Source organism: Pholcus phalangioides, unplaced genomic scaffold (genome assembly GCF_987345545.1).
Source record: "Pholcus phalangioides strain wild (caught in Gottingen) unplaced genomic scaffold, Ppha-v1.0 ptg000004l_1, whole genome shotgun sequence".
Classification (NCBI taxonomy): domain Eukaryota; kingdom Metazoa; phylum Arthropoda; class Arachnida; order Araneae; family Pholcidae; genus Pholcus; species Pholcus phalangioides.
This window is the reverse complement of record NW_028301597.1, coordinates 18,269,105-18,286,489: the sequence shown is the minus strand read 5'-3', so window position 1 is coordinate 18,286,489 and position 17,385 is coordinate 18,269,105. Positions and strand designations below refer to the sequence as shown.

General features: G+C 34.7%; 1 protein-coding gene across 1 annotated transcript in view; it reads left to right on the top strand.

Annotated features, from left to right (window-relative positions):
• Positions 1-17,385, top strand: part of LOC149086692 (ATP-binding cassette sub-family C member 1-like) — a 28,747-nt gene extending 11,362 nt beyond the window's left edge. The window contains exons 13-25 of the mRNA XM_089231049.1: positions 763-919; positions 2,890-2,985; positions 3,118-3,238; positions 5,608-5,752; positions 6,608-6,773; positions 9,373-9,572; positions 10,721-10,847; positions 11,746-11,847; positions 14,090-14,236; positions 15,395-15,553; positions 15,820-15,986; positions 16,203-16,397; positions 17,274-17,385. Coding sequence (XP_089087175.1) covers positions 763-919; positions 2,890-2,985; positions 3,118-3,238; positions 5,608-5,752; positions 6,608-6,773; positions 9,373-9,572; positions 10,721-10,847; positions 11,746-11,847; positions 14,090-14,236; positions 15,395-15,553; positions 15,820-15,986; positions 16,203-16,397; positions 17,274-17,385 — 1,894 coding nt within the window. The remainder of the gene's footprint in view (positions 1-762; positions 920-2,889; positions 2,986-3,117; positions 3,239-5,607; positions 5,753-6,607; positions 6,774-9,372; positions 9,573-10,720; positions 10,848-11,745; positions 11,848-14,089; positions 14,237-15,394; positions 15,554-15,819; positions 15,987-16,202; positions 16,398-17,273) is intronic.

The following is a 17,385-nucleotide window of genomic DNA, read 5'->3' as shown; positions in this document are numbered from 1 at the left end:
GTTTACCAACAACGCGACGCTTGGGTATTATGCATAATCACCAGTAATTCTCTTAGTACTTATTAATTTTATCAACGGTCCTTCGGTACTATGCATAATCACCAGTAAAAATGATTTAGGAAAATTTACCAAATTTATCAACGACGCTTGGGTGCTATGCATAATCGCTGGTAAAAGTGATCAATTTAAGTAAATTTATTAAACTTGCCAAAATGCTCAGGGATTATGCAAAATAACCGGAATTATCACATTCACCGTAACATACATATATACACCCCAGAGTAAAAGAAATAAAATATCTACAATGGCCATGGTATTTGGATAGTTTTCTAATTAAAAGTACGTTTCTATAATCAACGATATACGAATTATTTGAGCTAAAACGGACTCGGATGTTTTTACCCTGTATACACTATACATTATTCAGTTTACAGATTTTATTTTCCAAAAAAAAGTTATTGATGAAGCATTGAATGACCTGTTATACATCTGTGATTACTAAGAATATAAAAGTACTATATGATGAGAGTACAACCACTCATCCAACAGACACTTCCCATCAATGGCGTCTATGCCGCATAGGTGTCCGCTAATGGATGGGTTCCAATGCATATGAATTTCTTTTTCGTTCAAAGTAATAGTTATCAAAGTGAATAACTTTAATCATGAAAGCTTTAATTTCCTTATGGAAGTAAATTTTTGTCTGTTCTATTACTCGAATAATTAAATGTTCAGTCAATTTCTTTTTAATGCAATCTTTAGCGGTGAAATGATATGGACCCCTTCACCTATGATTGAAAATACACTGAGCATACAAAACCTTTTCAAAAGATTTCCTTCTTTCGACCCAGCTGAAAGTGGCAGCCAGAATGCAGGCTTCGGTACTCTTATTGAAGAGGAAAAAATGGAAATCGGTGAAGTAGGACTAATTTTTCTTTTTTAATCATTTATTAGTTTGAGAATATTCATTGTTGAATGCAGTCGAGAACTTGGTAAATTTCGAAGTCCAAAGTCACTACTACTACTACTTAACCGTACACGCATCTCGTACACATTCCTCTACGGAATTTCTAATGAATTGGTGTATGCCGTAATGTGCGTGTACGTGTTGTGAATTTAACGCGAAGTTTGTTTCTGTTTAACGTTTGTTATATTTAGTGCTGCCATATGCAATATATTTTTTATAACTATGAGTGAAGTGAAATGATTTTAATTATTGTACGTTAGGCCTGTTGCTCTCTGAGGCAAGCCTTTTTATCGTGGAGATCTGCTCGCCTTTGCGCCTCGAAGCTGGGAACCACAGAAAACCAACTTCTGTCGATCACCACTGAGGTGACGGTGGGGTCTAATGTCAATGAAAAAGTCTGAATTAAAGCCCGTGAGCGGGGGGGGGGGGTGTTCGCTGAATTAACCAAGTTCTACTGTACATCATGAGAGTAAAAGGGATTTAAGTAAAACATTTTGATTTCGTTTTGTATTGAAAAAAATTAATAGTCAGTAATTATTTATAATTAGTGGTAGTCCGCAACCCTGTTCCCGTTACACTTTTTATTTAGTGCTCGGAAATTCTGTATTGAAGTTGATGAAGTAGCCATTTTTAATATTACTTTTGAACATTTGTGCCTGCCACACCTACGAAGAATCATACAACTGCGTCTAGGCACATTCATAATTGGGTAACCAGTAGACTAGTGATTCCCAAAGGGGCGAGATCCGCTAGGGGTGCCGTGAGATATTTGAAATTCCTGAGGGTGTGACGAACTAATTACTTTAAGGGGAATCCCTGCACTGTAATAATGTATTGGACTTGAAGTAAGACTGATAAATAAGGGGAATTGATTCTAATAATAGTAATTAATCCCGAAAATATTTATTTAAAAAATTTGATGTTGTCGGGGGTGTTCAACATTGCAAAACATTTCGGGTCAAATTGAAATTTCCTGCGATGTTCGCGAGACACCAACTCATACTAAGGGATTTATAATTGTAAGATAGAATACAAAACTACAAGGACTTCTCATATAATTTACAGAGATAGATGGGGCCAATAGGACCCCGAGATGAACAGGGACAAATAATATTCATTGTATTATTATTCATTATATTATTTTCATTCTGAAATTATTTATTTTGTTGATTAAAATTTTGATTATTTCTGAAATATTTTTTTTTCTGATTAATTTTGATCCGAAATCATTTGAAATAAATAATTACAGAATGATTTAGATAATTCTGTAATTATTTATTTTGGCCATTCTGAAATTATTTCCTTCCCATATCCTGATATCATTTCTTTCAAATAATTATGCATTTACCCATATTTTTCATGAGATAATTTCTATAACATATTACGAAATTATTTCTCTCATTGATTTACAAGTTGTTTTTTTTTTCACTAATTCTAAAATGATTTGTTTCAAAAGTTCAATTTCGGCAATTTTAGAATTATTTTTTCGAAAATTCTGAATTTTGATCAATTCTGGAATCATTTATTTCATCAATTTGTTCTGGAATAATTTCTTCCAAGAAAGTTGTTTTCAACCATTTTCTGAAAATGATCGGTGGGCCAGGACAAGAGCATCCGAAGGCAAAATGTCGCCCGCGTGCTCTAAAGAAGACCTCTTGCTCTAAAGAGGTAAAAAATATAGAAAGTAGAATGAAAAATTTCACTTCACTGATAAATACTTGTGTTTATATCATGAATATAAATACAAAATTAGAAACCACAACAGGCAAATTGCCCAACACGGTGGCTGGAAAAAAGTAAAAAGAGAAATAAAAGTAAATAGTATTAGGAAGAACCCAGAAAAAAATTGTAGTCGTCGTAGTAAATTACACTATGAGAACTAATGGTATCACACTGTATTTAATGTATGAATTAATTTTTAGGTCAAACGAGAAGCATTTTGGAAATATGCAAGGCATATGAGCGTGCCTTTCCTGGTGTGTTTAATTATGGGATACTTTTGTCGTGAAGCATTTGAGGTACAGTAATTTTATTTCAATTTGAAGAAATTTTCAGTATTTAGTAAGAAATAACAAAGATATATTTGAATGTATAGTAAAGTTTTATGAATTGAAAGCAATGCCCCCCCCCCTTCTCCACTTCTCTTGAAGATAGGAGCGAATGTATGGCTGAGTAAATGGAGCAGCGACGCTCCTCTTCCAGATGGTATGCAAGATATACCATTGAGGAACAGCAGGATGTATATTTATATGATGTTGGGGTTTTGTGAATGTAAGCTACTTATTATTTTTTGCATCTGAATGTCAGCTTTGACGTAAAAAAAGACACGTTTGTGTGATTCGTGTTACTCAAACAAATCATGTGAATTATTAGTAATCACTGACAAGGAAATGGTTCCAAGATGTCGTCATCAAAAAAATTATGAAAAAATGTATAAGTACATTCATCTCACCCAGAAACACATAAAAAACAAAAATTAGCTTCGGAATACATTATTAAAGCCGCAAAAAATTACTAAAAATGGCAACGATTGGCTACTCGTCATCGTCTCTCGCTCTTCATGGTGATTTGTCTGTAAAGAAATTTTCACTTCCTTTTCCTTTCTTTCCTTCAAAGCTCCTTCTGTTCCAAAAACCAATTATTTCTTTTTCTTCGTCTGTCTGTACCTCATCTAGAGCCACTAGAATATTCCTATACTTATTTAGGCGTCTATACAGGGTGCATAGCTAACAGCACGAACTGGCGAATCGTTGATCCTAAGGGCACGCTTTCAATTAGAAAAAGTATCCAAATAACGTGTAAACCGCAGATAAGTCTGAGGCCAACAAAAAAAAAATTTCCACGTATCCAAGTGCAATATTTGCTGAGATATTTGAATTCAAAAAATGGAGGAAAGCTGGAGGAAAACAGAATAAATGCGGGTAAAACGCATTAAATTCAAATATCTCAGCGAATATTGCACTTGTGAAATTTTTTTGTTGGCCTCAGGAGAGACAGAGCAATAACTTTCTAACTAGATTTTTGCGCACAGGGTGTCCGCATAAAAAGCTAACAATTTTATTTTAATAACTGTGCAACCCCTTGCAATAAGAATGACTTATCTGAGGTCTACACGTTGTTTGGATACTTTTCTAATTGAAAGCAATCCTCTAGGATCAATGATTCGCCAGTAATTTAGGTTCGTGCTGCTATGCACCCTGTATATCCTTTATAAGAGCTTTAATCTGATCATGTGTGGCTTGAATGACGTTACTCAACACTCCCACGGTTGGGGGATTTTTAATTTCATTCTTGGGATCTATTGGCTTTTAAAATATTAAAAGGTATAATTTTTTTTCCAGTAACCCGTAATGATTCCGTCAGATTTTTTTTTGTACTTCTGTGCATATTTCGAAGAGAAGAATAAGTGGTAATTTTTTCAAAACATTTGAAGAAGTCACCTTGGGATCCTTTTCTTGTGAGACTAATTAAATTGAATAGTTGAAAATATTGCTTGAAATTAAAGGGGTGTTATAAACATACCGACACTATCTGATGGTGGTATTTTGATGAAACTTGGTATATAAGAAATATGTACCATGGTGGGAAAATAAGAATTGAATAAAATAAATTGTTCAATTTTTGACCACTACGTGAAAAAATGACGCTTTTTATCGCAGTTATCTTTCTCCCACGGTCCAAATAACATACATACCAAGTTACATTGAAATACGTCCATACAACGAGTGCTATATGGGTCGGAGTAGGACGTAGTTGTGGCGGACGTATTTTATTGAAACTTGGTATATGCGTTATTTCGATCATGAAAAAAAGATAACTGCGATAAAAAAAGAGCCACTTTTGCACCTGCTGGAGTTCTACCTACGTCTGAGTAGTGTCAGTTTATTTATAACCACCCTGTATGCACGGTACAATACAGCAGACAAAATTCCCGTTGAAGTGGCTGAAAAAAAAAAGATATGTATGGTTGTCGAATACATATCTAAACTAAATAAAACATAAGCAACCCAATAAGAGCAATAGAAAAACCAATAAATAATTATGATAAAATATAAATATACTGCCCGTAAAAACTTATGGTTGTCTCATCTAAGTATGGATAGCTTCTCCATTTATCTTAATATGCTTTTCGTATTTCCTTTCAAACGTGTCGATTGTGTTAGAATTCATGACCCCCCTGGAGGTAAGCTATTCCATTTCTCCATCCCTTTTTTTATTAGAGAAAAAAACTCTACAACACCACGACATAGAATTGTCCTTTACCAATCGACACTGGTGTCGCCTTGTCGAAGCAGTTGATTGACAATGTATTAATAACTCATGGTCCATTTTATCCGTCCCGTTGAAAATTTCAAACGCATCAATCATATATCCCTCCCTCCCCTCCGAAAAATAACTTCAACGAGCTGGATTCGAACCTTAGTCTTCAGGCTCACGGTCTGATACATTTCCACCAACACCAATTCAGCTAAACTAAATACAATGAGTGTAATTACTATGAGTGTGTATGTAAAAAGCACTTGTAGTGTTATGGTGATTCATATGCATCCTTTGTTCGCTTTTGAATCAAATTAGTGGAAGATAAAAAATGCAAATGTTGCTCTCCTTTTATAAATATTTTTATTCATTTCTTATTATAGGCATAGGCATCGTAATTGGATCGCTATCATTGGCGTTTGGAGCTGCCAGAGCTTCCCGGGTTTTTCACAATCTTATGTTGGATTCAATTATGAAGTCCCCCATGTCCTTTTTTGATACAACTCCCCTTGGTAGAATCATAAATCGGTAACAGTTTCAAATATGATAATATTATATAGATGCATATATGTGCATATTAAATTGATTGAAATAAGTAGCGAACAAAAGTTTATAAGTCTAGTTCATATTACTTAATTTATTAATAAGAAATTTAATTTATTAATCAAGGAATATAATTAATTCATTTACTTTTAATCTTCTACTCATTTATGAATACTTTTTTATACCGTTTATTAGCATTTTAGTACTATTTATCATCAAGGGAAAAAAAGGAATTCGACGAGCAAGCAGACATTCGACACGATACTTGCATAAAACGAAAATTCAGGGATTTCTCATTTTCACTTCATAATATGAAATACAGAGGGCAGCACTACACTAGAACATGGAACACACATAACTCTGACAACATAAATGCGTTAGGGCCACATATATATTACTGGCTTTGGCAGTAACATATACATACATACACACACGTTCTTGCATGTACCAATTCGTGAGCAATTTCCCAGAGGAATGTTTATATGAGGTGCATGTACCGTTAAGTAATAGTAGCCTGGCTCCTATGAATTTCATTCAGGTAACTACTAATTTTGTAAGCTTCGCTGGATTTTCGCGAAATTTCGCAATTTCCAAACAGCTCTTCTGTATGAATCTATATAATAACAGAATATTATTTTAAATTACCATTTTCATCAATTCATTCTTTAGGATACGGCCAAAACCACTTAAAGTACACGAATGGTAGTTTTTTCATAAGGGTTTTTTAGTATTGTAAATACAGTATATTTAATTGGAAAGGTGCTGATTTTTACTTATGAAAACTTTTACACTGATTTATTAGTCATTTCAAATAAACGCAATTTTGTTCTAAATGTATAGGTTTGGACGAGATATCGATGAAATAGACATGGAGATACCTCAAGAAATCGACGAGTGGCTTTTAGTGTTTTTTACTGTTGTTGGAACATTCTCTCTCATCGCTTTCAACTTGCCAATATTTCTTGCATTTTTGTTCCCTATGATGGCTGTGTATTTTTTTATTCAGGTAACATTTCTTTTTAGACTTTCTTGATAATTTTTCAAGTCTAAATAATCAGAGGTTCTGTGTTCTGAGAGGAAAATATTTTGAGAGATGGAACCGATACTATTGGTGGTCATATAGGAACTTTCAAGGCCTAGGTGTCATATTGCACAAACTAGCACTATTTGAGGCAAACTATTAGAATTTCTATTGGAGAATGTTAAATAAATTAGTATGAATAGTCAAAAATAGCCAAAGTAAGCAAAGCTGCCAATTATGGGATCACTGAAAAAAATTCCCAATGGTGGGAAAAAGAGCTCTACGGCAAATCACGGAAGATTAAATTTATTTCACAGGTATAATGCTCAAAAAACAGGCCAAACACGTGGGATGAATATTTGCAATCATAGTTATCGTAATATACACTGGTGTAAGAAATTAAGAGAATTTGCAGACTTGGTCGATTATCTCTAGAACTACTGTACCGATTTTAATGAAATTTGATATGTACATACATTGATACAATACAAAACAAATAACCATTCAATAATTGTAATACACACGCATGATCGTGCGTAACACTCGTTGGAGTCGGAAGGTATGGAACAGCGGTTGCAGAATAAACAAAAAAATGGGTTAATAGATGGGTTAATAGGGGGTATGGTTCCCCTCTTACAGATATATAGGTCTCGCAGCGTGATTTCATACTTAAAATAAGGCAGTTTATCATTTCCCGTGGCAATTGGTCCCACTCGTTCAGCAACGCTGTTTTCATTCCCTGGATGGTTCCCGGAGAAGAGTTGCAATTGCCCTCCCCAGAGCGTCCCAGACATGCTCTATAGGGTTAAGGTCTGGAGATCTGGCTGGCTAATCCATCCGGCGAATATCCTCACTCTAGAAAATCGTTGAGCAGAAGAGCTCTACGTGGCCTCGCGTTATCGTCCATTAAAATGAACTCAGGGCCAACTGCACCCCTGAAAAGGCGAACATAGGGCTCCAAGACATCATCCCTATACCTCACACCAGTCACAGTGCCTCTTTCAAAGACATGGAGAGGTGTGCGGCCATCCAACATGATGCCTGCCCAGACCATTAAACCTCCTTCGCCATAATGGTCGATTTCGCGAACATTGGAGGGCAGGTAGCGGGTCTCTGGTTCTCTACATATCAAACGTACGGCAAGAATCGGTGCTTAGGCTGAACCGGGACTCATCAGTGACTCAACCCTCTCTCATGAAGTCTTTTGGAAACAGTCACCCTTGATACACGGGTTCTTGTGGCTGCATACAAGTCACGAGAGAGCTGAGAAGCTGTAGCACTCCTGTTACGCCTCGCTATAATCGACAAATGGCGATCTTCTCTGGCCGTCGTGGCTCTTGGACGACCTTGCCCAGGCTTTCTCTCGATGGATCCGGTATCCTGGAATTGTTTCCATAAGTTACACGCGACGCTGGGCGTTAAATTGAACTCTCTACAAATCTGGACTTGAGATTGGCCTGCTTCTAGCCTCCCCACAATTCGTCACCTCATTCCATCATCTAAACGTTGGTGGTTACTCATTTTTACTGTTACAATTTGAAATTAACCGATGGCTGCAAAATATCACCAAGAAATTCGCCGAGGTGTGCTAGCGAACGAAATGCGTCTTAACTTACGCGCGCTTATAAAGGCTGTTTCTCTACTGGCTCCGCCTACACACACACGTGTACGCTTACGTATTTGACGTACAAGATTTGCATTTTTGTCTAGAAGCAGTGGTTATACATTCAGTTCAGTTCTTTTCATGAAATTCGATAAAATATGCAAATTCTCTTAATTTATTTCACCTGTGTATTTTGTAGGTTCGGAAAATAATCTTTAATTTCTGTACAGAAATAAAAATTCGGATGAGCTTCATTGTATAAATACGGGATCTTTAAAAGATATTCGAGACGGGCAAAATATGGTAAACCCGTAAAATATGGTCAACCATGTTTTTCAGTTTCTGGCCTGCTTACGGTAACGATAACGCGGATCTGGCCCACGGAATGAAAAGGTGTTGATGAAAGGTGTCCCCTGATGGGGCCGCAACCAGGAAGGGGGGGGGGCAGATGGGTCTCGTGCCCCGGGCGCTGGACCAGAGAGGGTGCAAATTTCATTCTGAAACCTCTCCTTCAACATTACAAGGGGCGTCAAAATGTGCCCTTGCCCCGGATAACCAAGCATCTACATTAGTTGTGGCCCTGTGAACAATGGCAATGATACTTCTAAAGGTTTTCTAATTATACAGGCCAAGTATCTTTCAGGAATCGTAATCAATCATTTAGATCACGCATTTTCTAATTATACCGACCTCTTTTGAAAACATGATATTTTATCCTCACACACACTTCTATCATGCAAAGATGTGAGGAGTGTTGGATTGGATTGGCATTTGGATTTATTGGCGCAAGGACCAATTTGATCAAACTGCGCCAAACAAATGACCAGTGAGGCGTGTTCCTCTGAATGCATGATTTCTAGGTACCCAACAATGATTATTATGGATAATATTTGTATTTCACTTTGCAAAAAAGAAATTATTGATTTAATGTTATAATACTATTAATATATAATTGACAGATTTTTTTATTTATTTATTTAGAGATTTTTCTTGCTCACATCTCGTCAACTGAAGCGATTGCTGTCTGTTTCTCGATCACCTCTGTACAGTCACTTTGCGGAAACAATTCAAGGAGCTTCATCAATAAGAGCATACAAAGTGGAAGAACAGTTTCTGCTAAAGTGCGGGAAAGCACTAGAAAGACTCGTAATGTGTCGCTTCTATTACACTTCATGCAATAGGTATGCTCTTTCTCTTGCATCATTAAATTTTCAAAACTGTTTGGTTTTTAAAATTCAAGTTCAGCCTTGTAGTGCAAAATTGAATAGACACCGCGGGACAAATTGAAATTTCCCAAGAAATCCGCGGGCCGACAACTCACGCTTAGGTATTTATAATTGTAAGAAGAACCTTCACAGACATACAGGGACTTACTCATGTACGCAATTTACAGTTACATGTGAATGGAAAAGGGTCAATGGGGCCCCAAGTTAAACAGGGGCAAAAATAATTGAAAGCATTCATTTATTCTGAGAAAAACTGTTTATTTTTCATTAATTTTGTTTGTTCCAAAATCATTTTTTTCACCAATTCTGAAAAGTTTCTCTGATTAATTTCATTCATTCTGGTCAATTTTGAATCCGAAATCACTTTAACGGATTCTGCAATTATTTATTTTTGTAATTCTGTAGCTATTTTTTCACAATGCTGAGAAATTTCTGATTAATTACAGATTAATTTAAATTAATTCTGATTAATTTCAATTTCGAAATCTCTTTAAATGACTCTGTGGTTATTTACTTCGGTAATTTTGTAATTATATATATATTTCCTTCTCAATATATACTGACATTATTACTTTCAATTTTTATGCATTTATTCTTGCATTAATTTTGAAATAATTTCTGTCACAAATTGCAAAATTATTTCTCTCATTGATTCATAATATTTTATTAACTAGTATTACTAGTTTTATATTTATTTAACGAATTCTGAAATTATTTGTTTTTAAAAAATTCTGAAATTTTGGGCCGGGAGCGAGAAAAATGAACAAATGATCTAAAATTTATCAGTAATTTTGAATTTTTTCAAAAATTCTGTACTTTCATCAATTCTAGAATTATATTTTTACATTAATTATAGAATTATGAATTGCCATCATAAACTATTCTGGGATGATTTATTTCATCAATATACTTGAATTATTTCTTTCTCATTAATTCTAAAATAATTTTTTCATTTATTCCAAAAATATCTATTTCATAAATTTTATAATTTATTAAATTGTAATATATATATATATATATATATAAAATAAATGTAGCTTTTCACAACTTATTTCAGTCTATAACTTGAAAATCAATTTTGTCCGCATGTTTCCTTTTTTCAGGTGGTTAGAGCTCCGTCTTGCTGTAGTTGGAGATTTCACGATCACTACAGCGGCGATATTAGTTGTGTTGCTGAGAGGTTCCTTAGATACTGCTCTTGCAGCTCTATCACTCTCTTATGCAATTTCTGTAAGTGCTATATATATATATTGTTTTAATCGTTGATAACTTTCTTTTTAATAAACCTCTATTTCATTTTGTTGCATTAGTGTAAAAACATTTTGTTCTACTGTTTGTTGGTATAATCTAATTTTTGTCTTAATCGGTTGTAATACCATAAAATTGTACGTTTTAGGATAAAAAAAGAGTAGCAATAAAGGGTGAAGTTCTAAAATCAGTGAAATCTTTTTATTTGCGTATGAAGGAACCTATACAAGGTGGTTATAAATAAACTGACACTATACTCAGACATATGTAGTGCCTATTCTGATGGAGGTATTTTGATGAAACTTGGTATATAGGATATATGGACCATAAGGGAAAAGAAAGATTATACACAAAAATAGTTCAATTTTTTACTAGCAGGTGCAAAGTGACAATTTTTAATCACGGTTATCTTTTTCCCATGGCTCGAATACCATATGTACTAAATTGCAATGAAATGCGCTCACCACAATGGGTGCTACATAGGTCGGAGTAATGTCAGTATAATTGAGTAGTGTTAGTGTATTTCAACTGACACTACTCCGACCTATGTAGAGCCAGTCGTGGTGGACGTATTTCATTGAAACTTGGTATATACCTTATTTGGACCATGGGAAAAAGGTGACTGTGATAAAAGCACCTTTTTCTCACCTGGTGGTCATATATATAAACTTTTTTTTATTGAATTTTTCTTTTCCCCTCATGGTCCAATATATACCAAGTTTTATCAAAATACCTTTATCAGAAAGGGCGCTACATATGTCTGAGTAGTGCCAGTTTATTTGTAACCACCTTTTACTTTTTAAATTTTTAATACTTATTTGTAATTTACTGATTGATTTGTTCAAGATATTTATATTCTTTAAGTGACTTTATTTATTAGGTGAATGAAACGCTCAATTGGCTTATAAGGACTTCTACAGAGCTAGAAAATAAATCAGTTTCGGTTGAGAGGGTTGACGAATACTGTAAGCTTCCCCATGAAGTAAGTAATCGCTACGTCTTTTTGACTGGCTTTACGCAATGAATAATTGAATTAAATTTCTTTTGAAATTTTATATGTATTATAAATGAGAGTATTAGTATAAAGAGTGGTATATCGGCTAACGAAAATAATTTGTCCCGGAATTTCATTCGTTAGTCGAAACGTGATTTCCGATAGTTTTCTATGGGAAAATAGATTCATTCGTTCTAGAAACGGCTCTAAATATGAAGATAAGTTCCATAAAATAGTGGGAAAAACTGCAAAAATTAAAAATACTGACAAGACAGGTCAAAGGAATTTCAAAATCGGATAAAAGAGAATTTAAAGGAAGATGAAAAATGAAGCATCTTTTTATTTCACACTGATGCAGTCGTTTTCGTGAACTATAGTAAAAAAGTGTGCGAGGGGGTGTGTCATGTGATATAGTCAGCTCATTTCTCTCTCACACAAATGCAGATGGGAAAGACAAGTTCCTAGAATGTCCAGATTGTTCAGTTTGGAATCAAGAATTTTATCGTATGCACTTTAAAAAACCATTCAAGGCTTATTTTTTTCTTTACTTTTTTAATGCATTTTTTCTTATCTTGCTCATTCATTTAAGGGGTCATTCAAGTATTACTTCAAAATCGAGGGGGGGGGGGTTTGAAGGTTGCTTACGTCACAACCACCTCTTTTTGGAGATATGAAATATTTTAAGCTGCTGACGAAATTTTGCTGACAGGGGGAGAGGGTCAGTGTTTTGCTGACAAGTGGGGGGGGGGGGAGTCAAAAATGGCTGAAAATCTGCTTACGTAATACTTGAATGGCCCCTAACATGAAATACCAGGAAGTCTATCTGAAAGACAAAGAGAGGGTGTATCTGGAAAACGATTCCGAGGTGGAAATAAATTATTCTGGATTGAATGACAGTAAGTCATTGGATTCATTTAGAGTGGCACGGAAAATTTAGCTAACGAAGAACTATTTTATGTTAGCGCGTGCATTCATACCTATAAAAAAATGTTTGTTGGCCGAGGCATGAAAAACAGACACGCCTCAACGTGTTAGCAGAGGCAGAAAAACGTCGGAAAAAAAAATCTTCGTTAGCCGAGGGATCACTGTATACGGGGTGTCCTGTATAAAGTCCTAATTAGGCCTCATCAACAATAATCTAACCAACCATTAGTCGTAGAGGTATGGTTTCAAATTAAAAAATTCTCAAAAATATGTTCAGAAGTCACCCGTACCCAGTGCCGTCTTAACGCATGGGCCCATCCGGGCACAGCACGGGGGCCTCAAGAGAAGAGGGAACCTCAGAAAAATGAGAAGCAGTTGAATTTTTCGTGAATTTGTCAGATAGGGCCTCACTAAAATCACTTGGTCCGGGGGCCCATAATGCTCTTAAGACGGCCGTGCCTGTACCAGTTTTGAGAGTGAAAATACAGTATGTCACAAAGAAGTCCCGATGCCGTGTGTGTGAGATTCTGTGTATGTGCGTATGATTGCGTGTAATAAAGTTTTCTCCGAAACGGTCCCACCCCTTCACATGGGCAAATGGCTGAAATTGGCTGAAGCCGATAGAGTCTGGGCCGTGTTCGGTTTGGAAAAAAAGAAAATTGTGTCCCAAAATAAAAGATCTACATTTTTAAACGGGCCCCTCCCCCTGTCCTCTACTTTCCAATAGGAAAGTTGTTGCCTTGGCTCTTCTGAGCCTAACAGAAAAAAAATTCAACGTTGCTAAGCGCAATATATGCTGAGATATTTGAATTCCAAATTTGGGAAAGTTGGGAAAAAACAGCCTCAAAGGACAATTCTCCTTTCCCTCATTTATGCTGTTCTTTACCAACTTTTCCTCCATTTTTGACTTCAACTATCTCAGTGAGTATTGCAATTAACGATACGGATTGTTTTGGGTGTTGGCCTCCGGAGAAACAGGGCAACAACTTTGTAATTAGAAGTTAGAGGACGGGAGGGAACCTATAAAAATTTAGATTTTTTTTAATTTGCGAAACACTGCATTTTTACTGTTAAAACTAGTACAGATTCATTTCTGAACACATTTTGAGCATGTTTTTAAATTGAAACCATACCTCTACGACGAACGGTTGATGGCAGAAAGGCCGCATTAAGACTTAACAGGACACTCTGCATATATATCAAACAAGCATTAAAAGCTGAATGATATCAACCTCTTTGTACAAATCATTATTGTATCCTATATACAGTATTTGTACCCTACTATTTATTTTTGCTATATTGTCAGGCTGGGTGGAATAAACAAGATATTGATTTATCTCCAAAGTGGCCACAGTCCGGTAGCATTGAATTGAAACACTACAGCACAAAATACAGGGAAGGCTTAGATTCATGCCTCCAAGACGTCAATCTGAAAATTGCTGATTGTGAAAAAGTATGCTTTATCTGTTAAAATTTAAATCACAAAAACCTTTCTTTGTGATTTTAATGCACTGTATATATGTTTTTATCGTATATTTCATCTGGCAATAAAAATTTGTCTCAAAAGGCAGTACCAGGCTAGGTTAGGATTTTCCTTAGTGTTTATTTTTATTTATTAATTTTTATTCAAATGCTATGACCACTGGTACTTGTTTTTATTAGGGCTGGGAATCGATTAAAATTTTTAATTGGTTAATCAAAAAATTTAATCGATTAATCGAATTTTAATCGGATATTTTTTGTGACCATATAATATTAATAAATGCTATAAAAAATATTTTATTCATTTCACTCACCTATTCGGTAGATGTAAACAAATATAGGAATAGGTTAAGAAATTAAGGCTTTTCCCGCTTCAAGCAACTTAATATGGGGACATAATTGCCAAAACCTGTAATTTCATCACTTGGATCTTGTCGTGTTTTTCTTTTCAAGCTGGTTATATTTTTGGTTATTATCCACTGATTTCGAAACTACTTTCAATTATACTGTGTGTGTGTGTGTGTGTGTAAATGGTACTTACTTTACTTAATGGTACTTATGAGGAGATGAGCTGATGCTTCCAAGAATACGAAAAACTACTGTTCATAGTGGAGACAATAAATTTTGTTCGTCTTCTAAAACTCGCATCAAACTCAATTTGAAACCGAAATCATCAGTTTTCGTGGAATCGAATTTGATCAAAATATTAATTCAAAGATTTTTAAATATGGTCACTTATCAAAAATGCTCTATATAGAACATGTGAGAGATTTGTAAGGCATAAATCAGTTTTTCCATAAAAAATCTAGTTCATTCGCAAACTTTTAATGAACATTTTAATCGAATTGATCGAATCGATTAACTCAACTAAAATTTTTAACTGCAGTTAACAATTGATCGATTAACCAACCCAATTAAACGATTAATCGGATCAACTCTAGTTTTTACTAATTTTTTTTACTGAAATTTATTTCTTGATTTTCTCAAATTACTTGATATTTTATCAATAAATATTATATCAATTATGTAGTTTTATTTAATTTGGAGTTATTAAATTTAATTTTATGTGCTATAGGAATATTTATAATAATAAATACGGCTTATATTAATTATAAATTGTAATTTTTAGCTAGGTGTTGTTGGCCGCACTGGAGCTGGAAAGTCGTCGCTTATGCTCGCTCTATTCCGAATTCTAGAGCCAACTGCTGGATCAGTGTTGATCGATAACATAGATGTTTCCAAAATAGGTTTGCACCAACTAAGATCAAAGATTACAGCCATACCTCAAGTAAATACTTTTTTAGTTTTAAAAAAAATTACTATTAAAATAAACTAAAACTCATTTAAATACAACTTCAACGAATCTTATTGTTGTAGAATCTAAAAGTAGATGAAAAGGTCCACATACGGCATTAAGAACTGAAAGCTGAATAAGAAAATTTTTAATAATGTGTCTCCTTATAACGCATTTGTAATTGCTAAATTATTATTAATCAGAATTGTTTTTGTGTAGCACAATAATAATTCTAATTTAGTTTTTTTTTTAATTTGAAGGAGCCAGTTCTTTTTACTGATAGCCTGAGAAATAACCTTGATCCTAGCGGCAGTTTTTCAGATAATGAGATATGGAACTGCTTGGATCACGCAAATTTGAAAACGTTCGTCAAGTCACTTCCAAATGGTCTGAATCATGAAGTTTTAGAAGACGGAAGCAATTTCAGGTGAAATTTAGTCGCATTTGCATAATGTATTTTTAAAATTTGAATCAAAACTTGATCATTATCCATGGATAGCTGTCTTTTCTTGCAATTTTTCTTTTTTTTATAATTTGAAAACCAGATTAAGAAAAAAAAAATAAGTTTTTCAAATAAATCTCTTCAAAAAGTACTGTGAAAATTAGTTGCAAAACACTTTGATTTTATTTTTATTTTTTATAGTGTCGGGCAGAGGCAGCTACTTTGCCTAGCTCGTGCTTTGCTGAAGAAGACTAGGATTTTGATACTGGACGAAGCGACTGCAGCCGTGGATGTGGAGACTGACCAGCTTATTCAGAATACGATTAGGAATGAATTCAAAGATTACACTGTTGTAACAATTGCACATAGGATTAATACAATTATGGATTACGATAAGTAAGAATCAGAGATTCCCACAAAATCGTACACATCGATAAATCAGACATATAGTTTAAGAATAAAATTAGAGACTATAAGACAGGGTTTCCCAATCTTTTTGATGTCGTGGACCCCCCTCCTCCGTAGTGAAAGTCAATGCTTCGCGGATCCCCTGTAATGAAGATCAATTTCAAGTTAACTCTTTCCCCTATAAAATTCAACGCTAAAATTCAACTTTACAAAGTGCTCACGAACCCCCCCCCCTCCAGGGGTCCGTGGACCACGGGTTGAAAAACACCACTACAGGACATCTATATCAGAATTTCGTTCTCCCCTTTAGTATGCATTCAACTTCCTTTCACTGGCATGGACGAGATATCTCGCCTTCTTGAAATGACAAGCTCAGACATTTTGTAAAGCTGATTTATTAATGTCCAACACGTTTTCCCAATGCCCCTTACTTCAAACCTGCTGAAAATCTGAAGATAGCCTACTTCATTAAAAAAAAGAGGAGAATGGCATTTTACAGGGGATTTTTGATATATCGGTTTTTTAAAGGGTTAATCCAAGTGGAAAATAACTGCCTGACTCATGTCGAATTAATTTCCAATATGTGAGCACTTCGCTATCCCATGAAATTCATTTTTTTAATATTTTAATCATCACTAAAAACACAATTTTTTATGAAATAACCAATGAATAAATAACAGCCTCAATTTACTCAAATTTTATCGTAAAAGGCATTTACACTGAAACATTTTTAATACGGTAGTTTTATGCTTTAATAGGGAATTAATTCATCGAAATATAGAGATTTCATTAATTCCCTTGTGAAACGCTATTTAAAACCACTAATAACGTTTATATCATATACTTTTCCTCACCCATCTCTAGGGTTATAGTGATGGAAGTAGGAAAAATAGCGGAAATCGGAAGACCATCGGATCTGTTAGAGAATCAAGAATCCAAGTTTTATTCAATGGCGAAAGACAGTGGACTCGTGTAG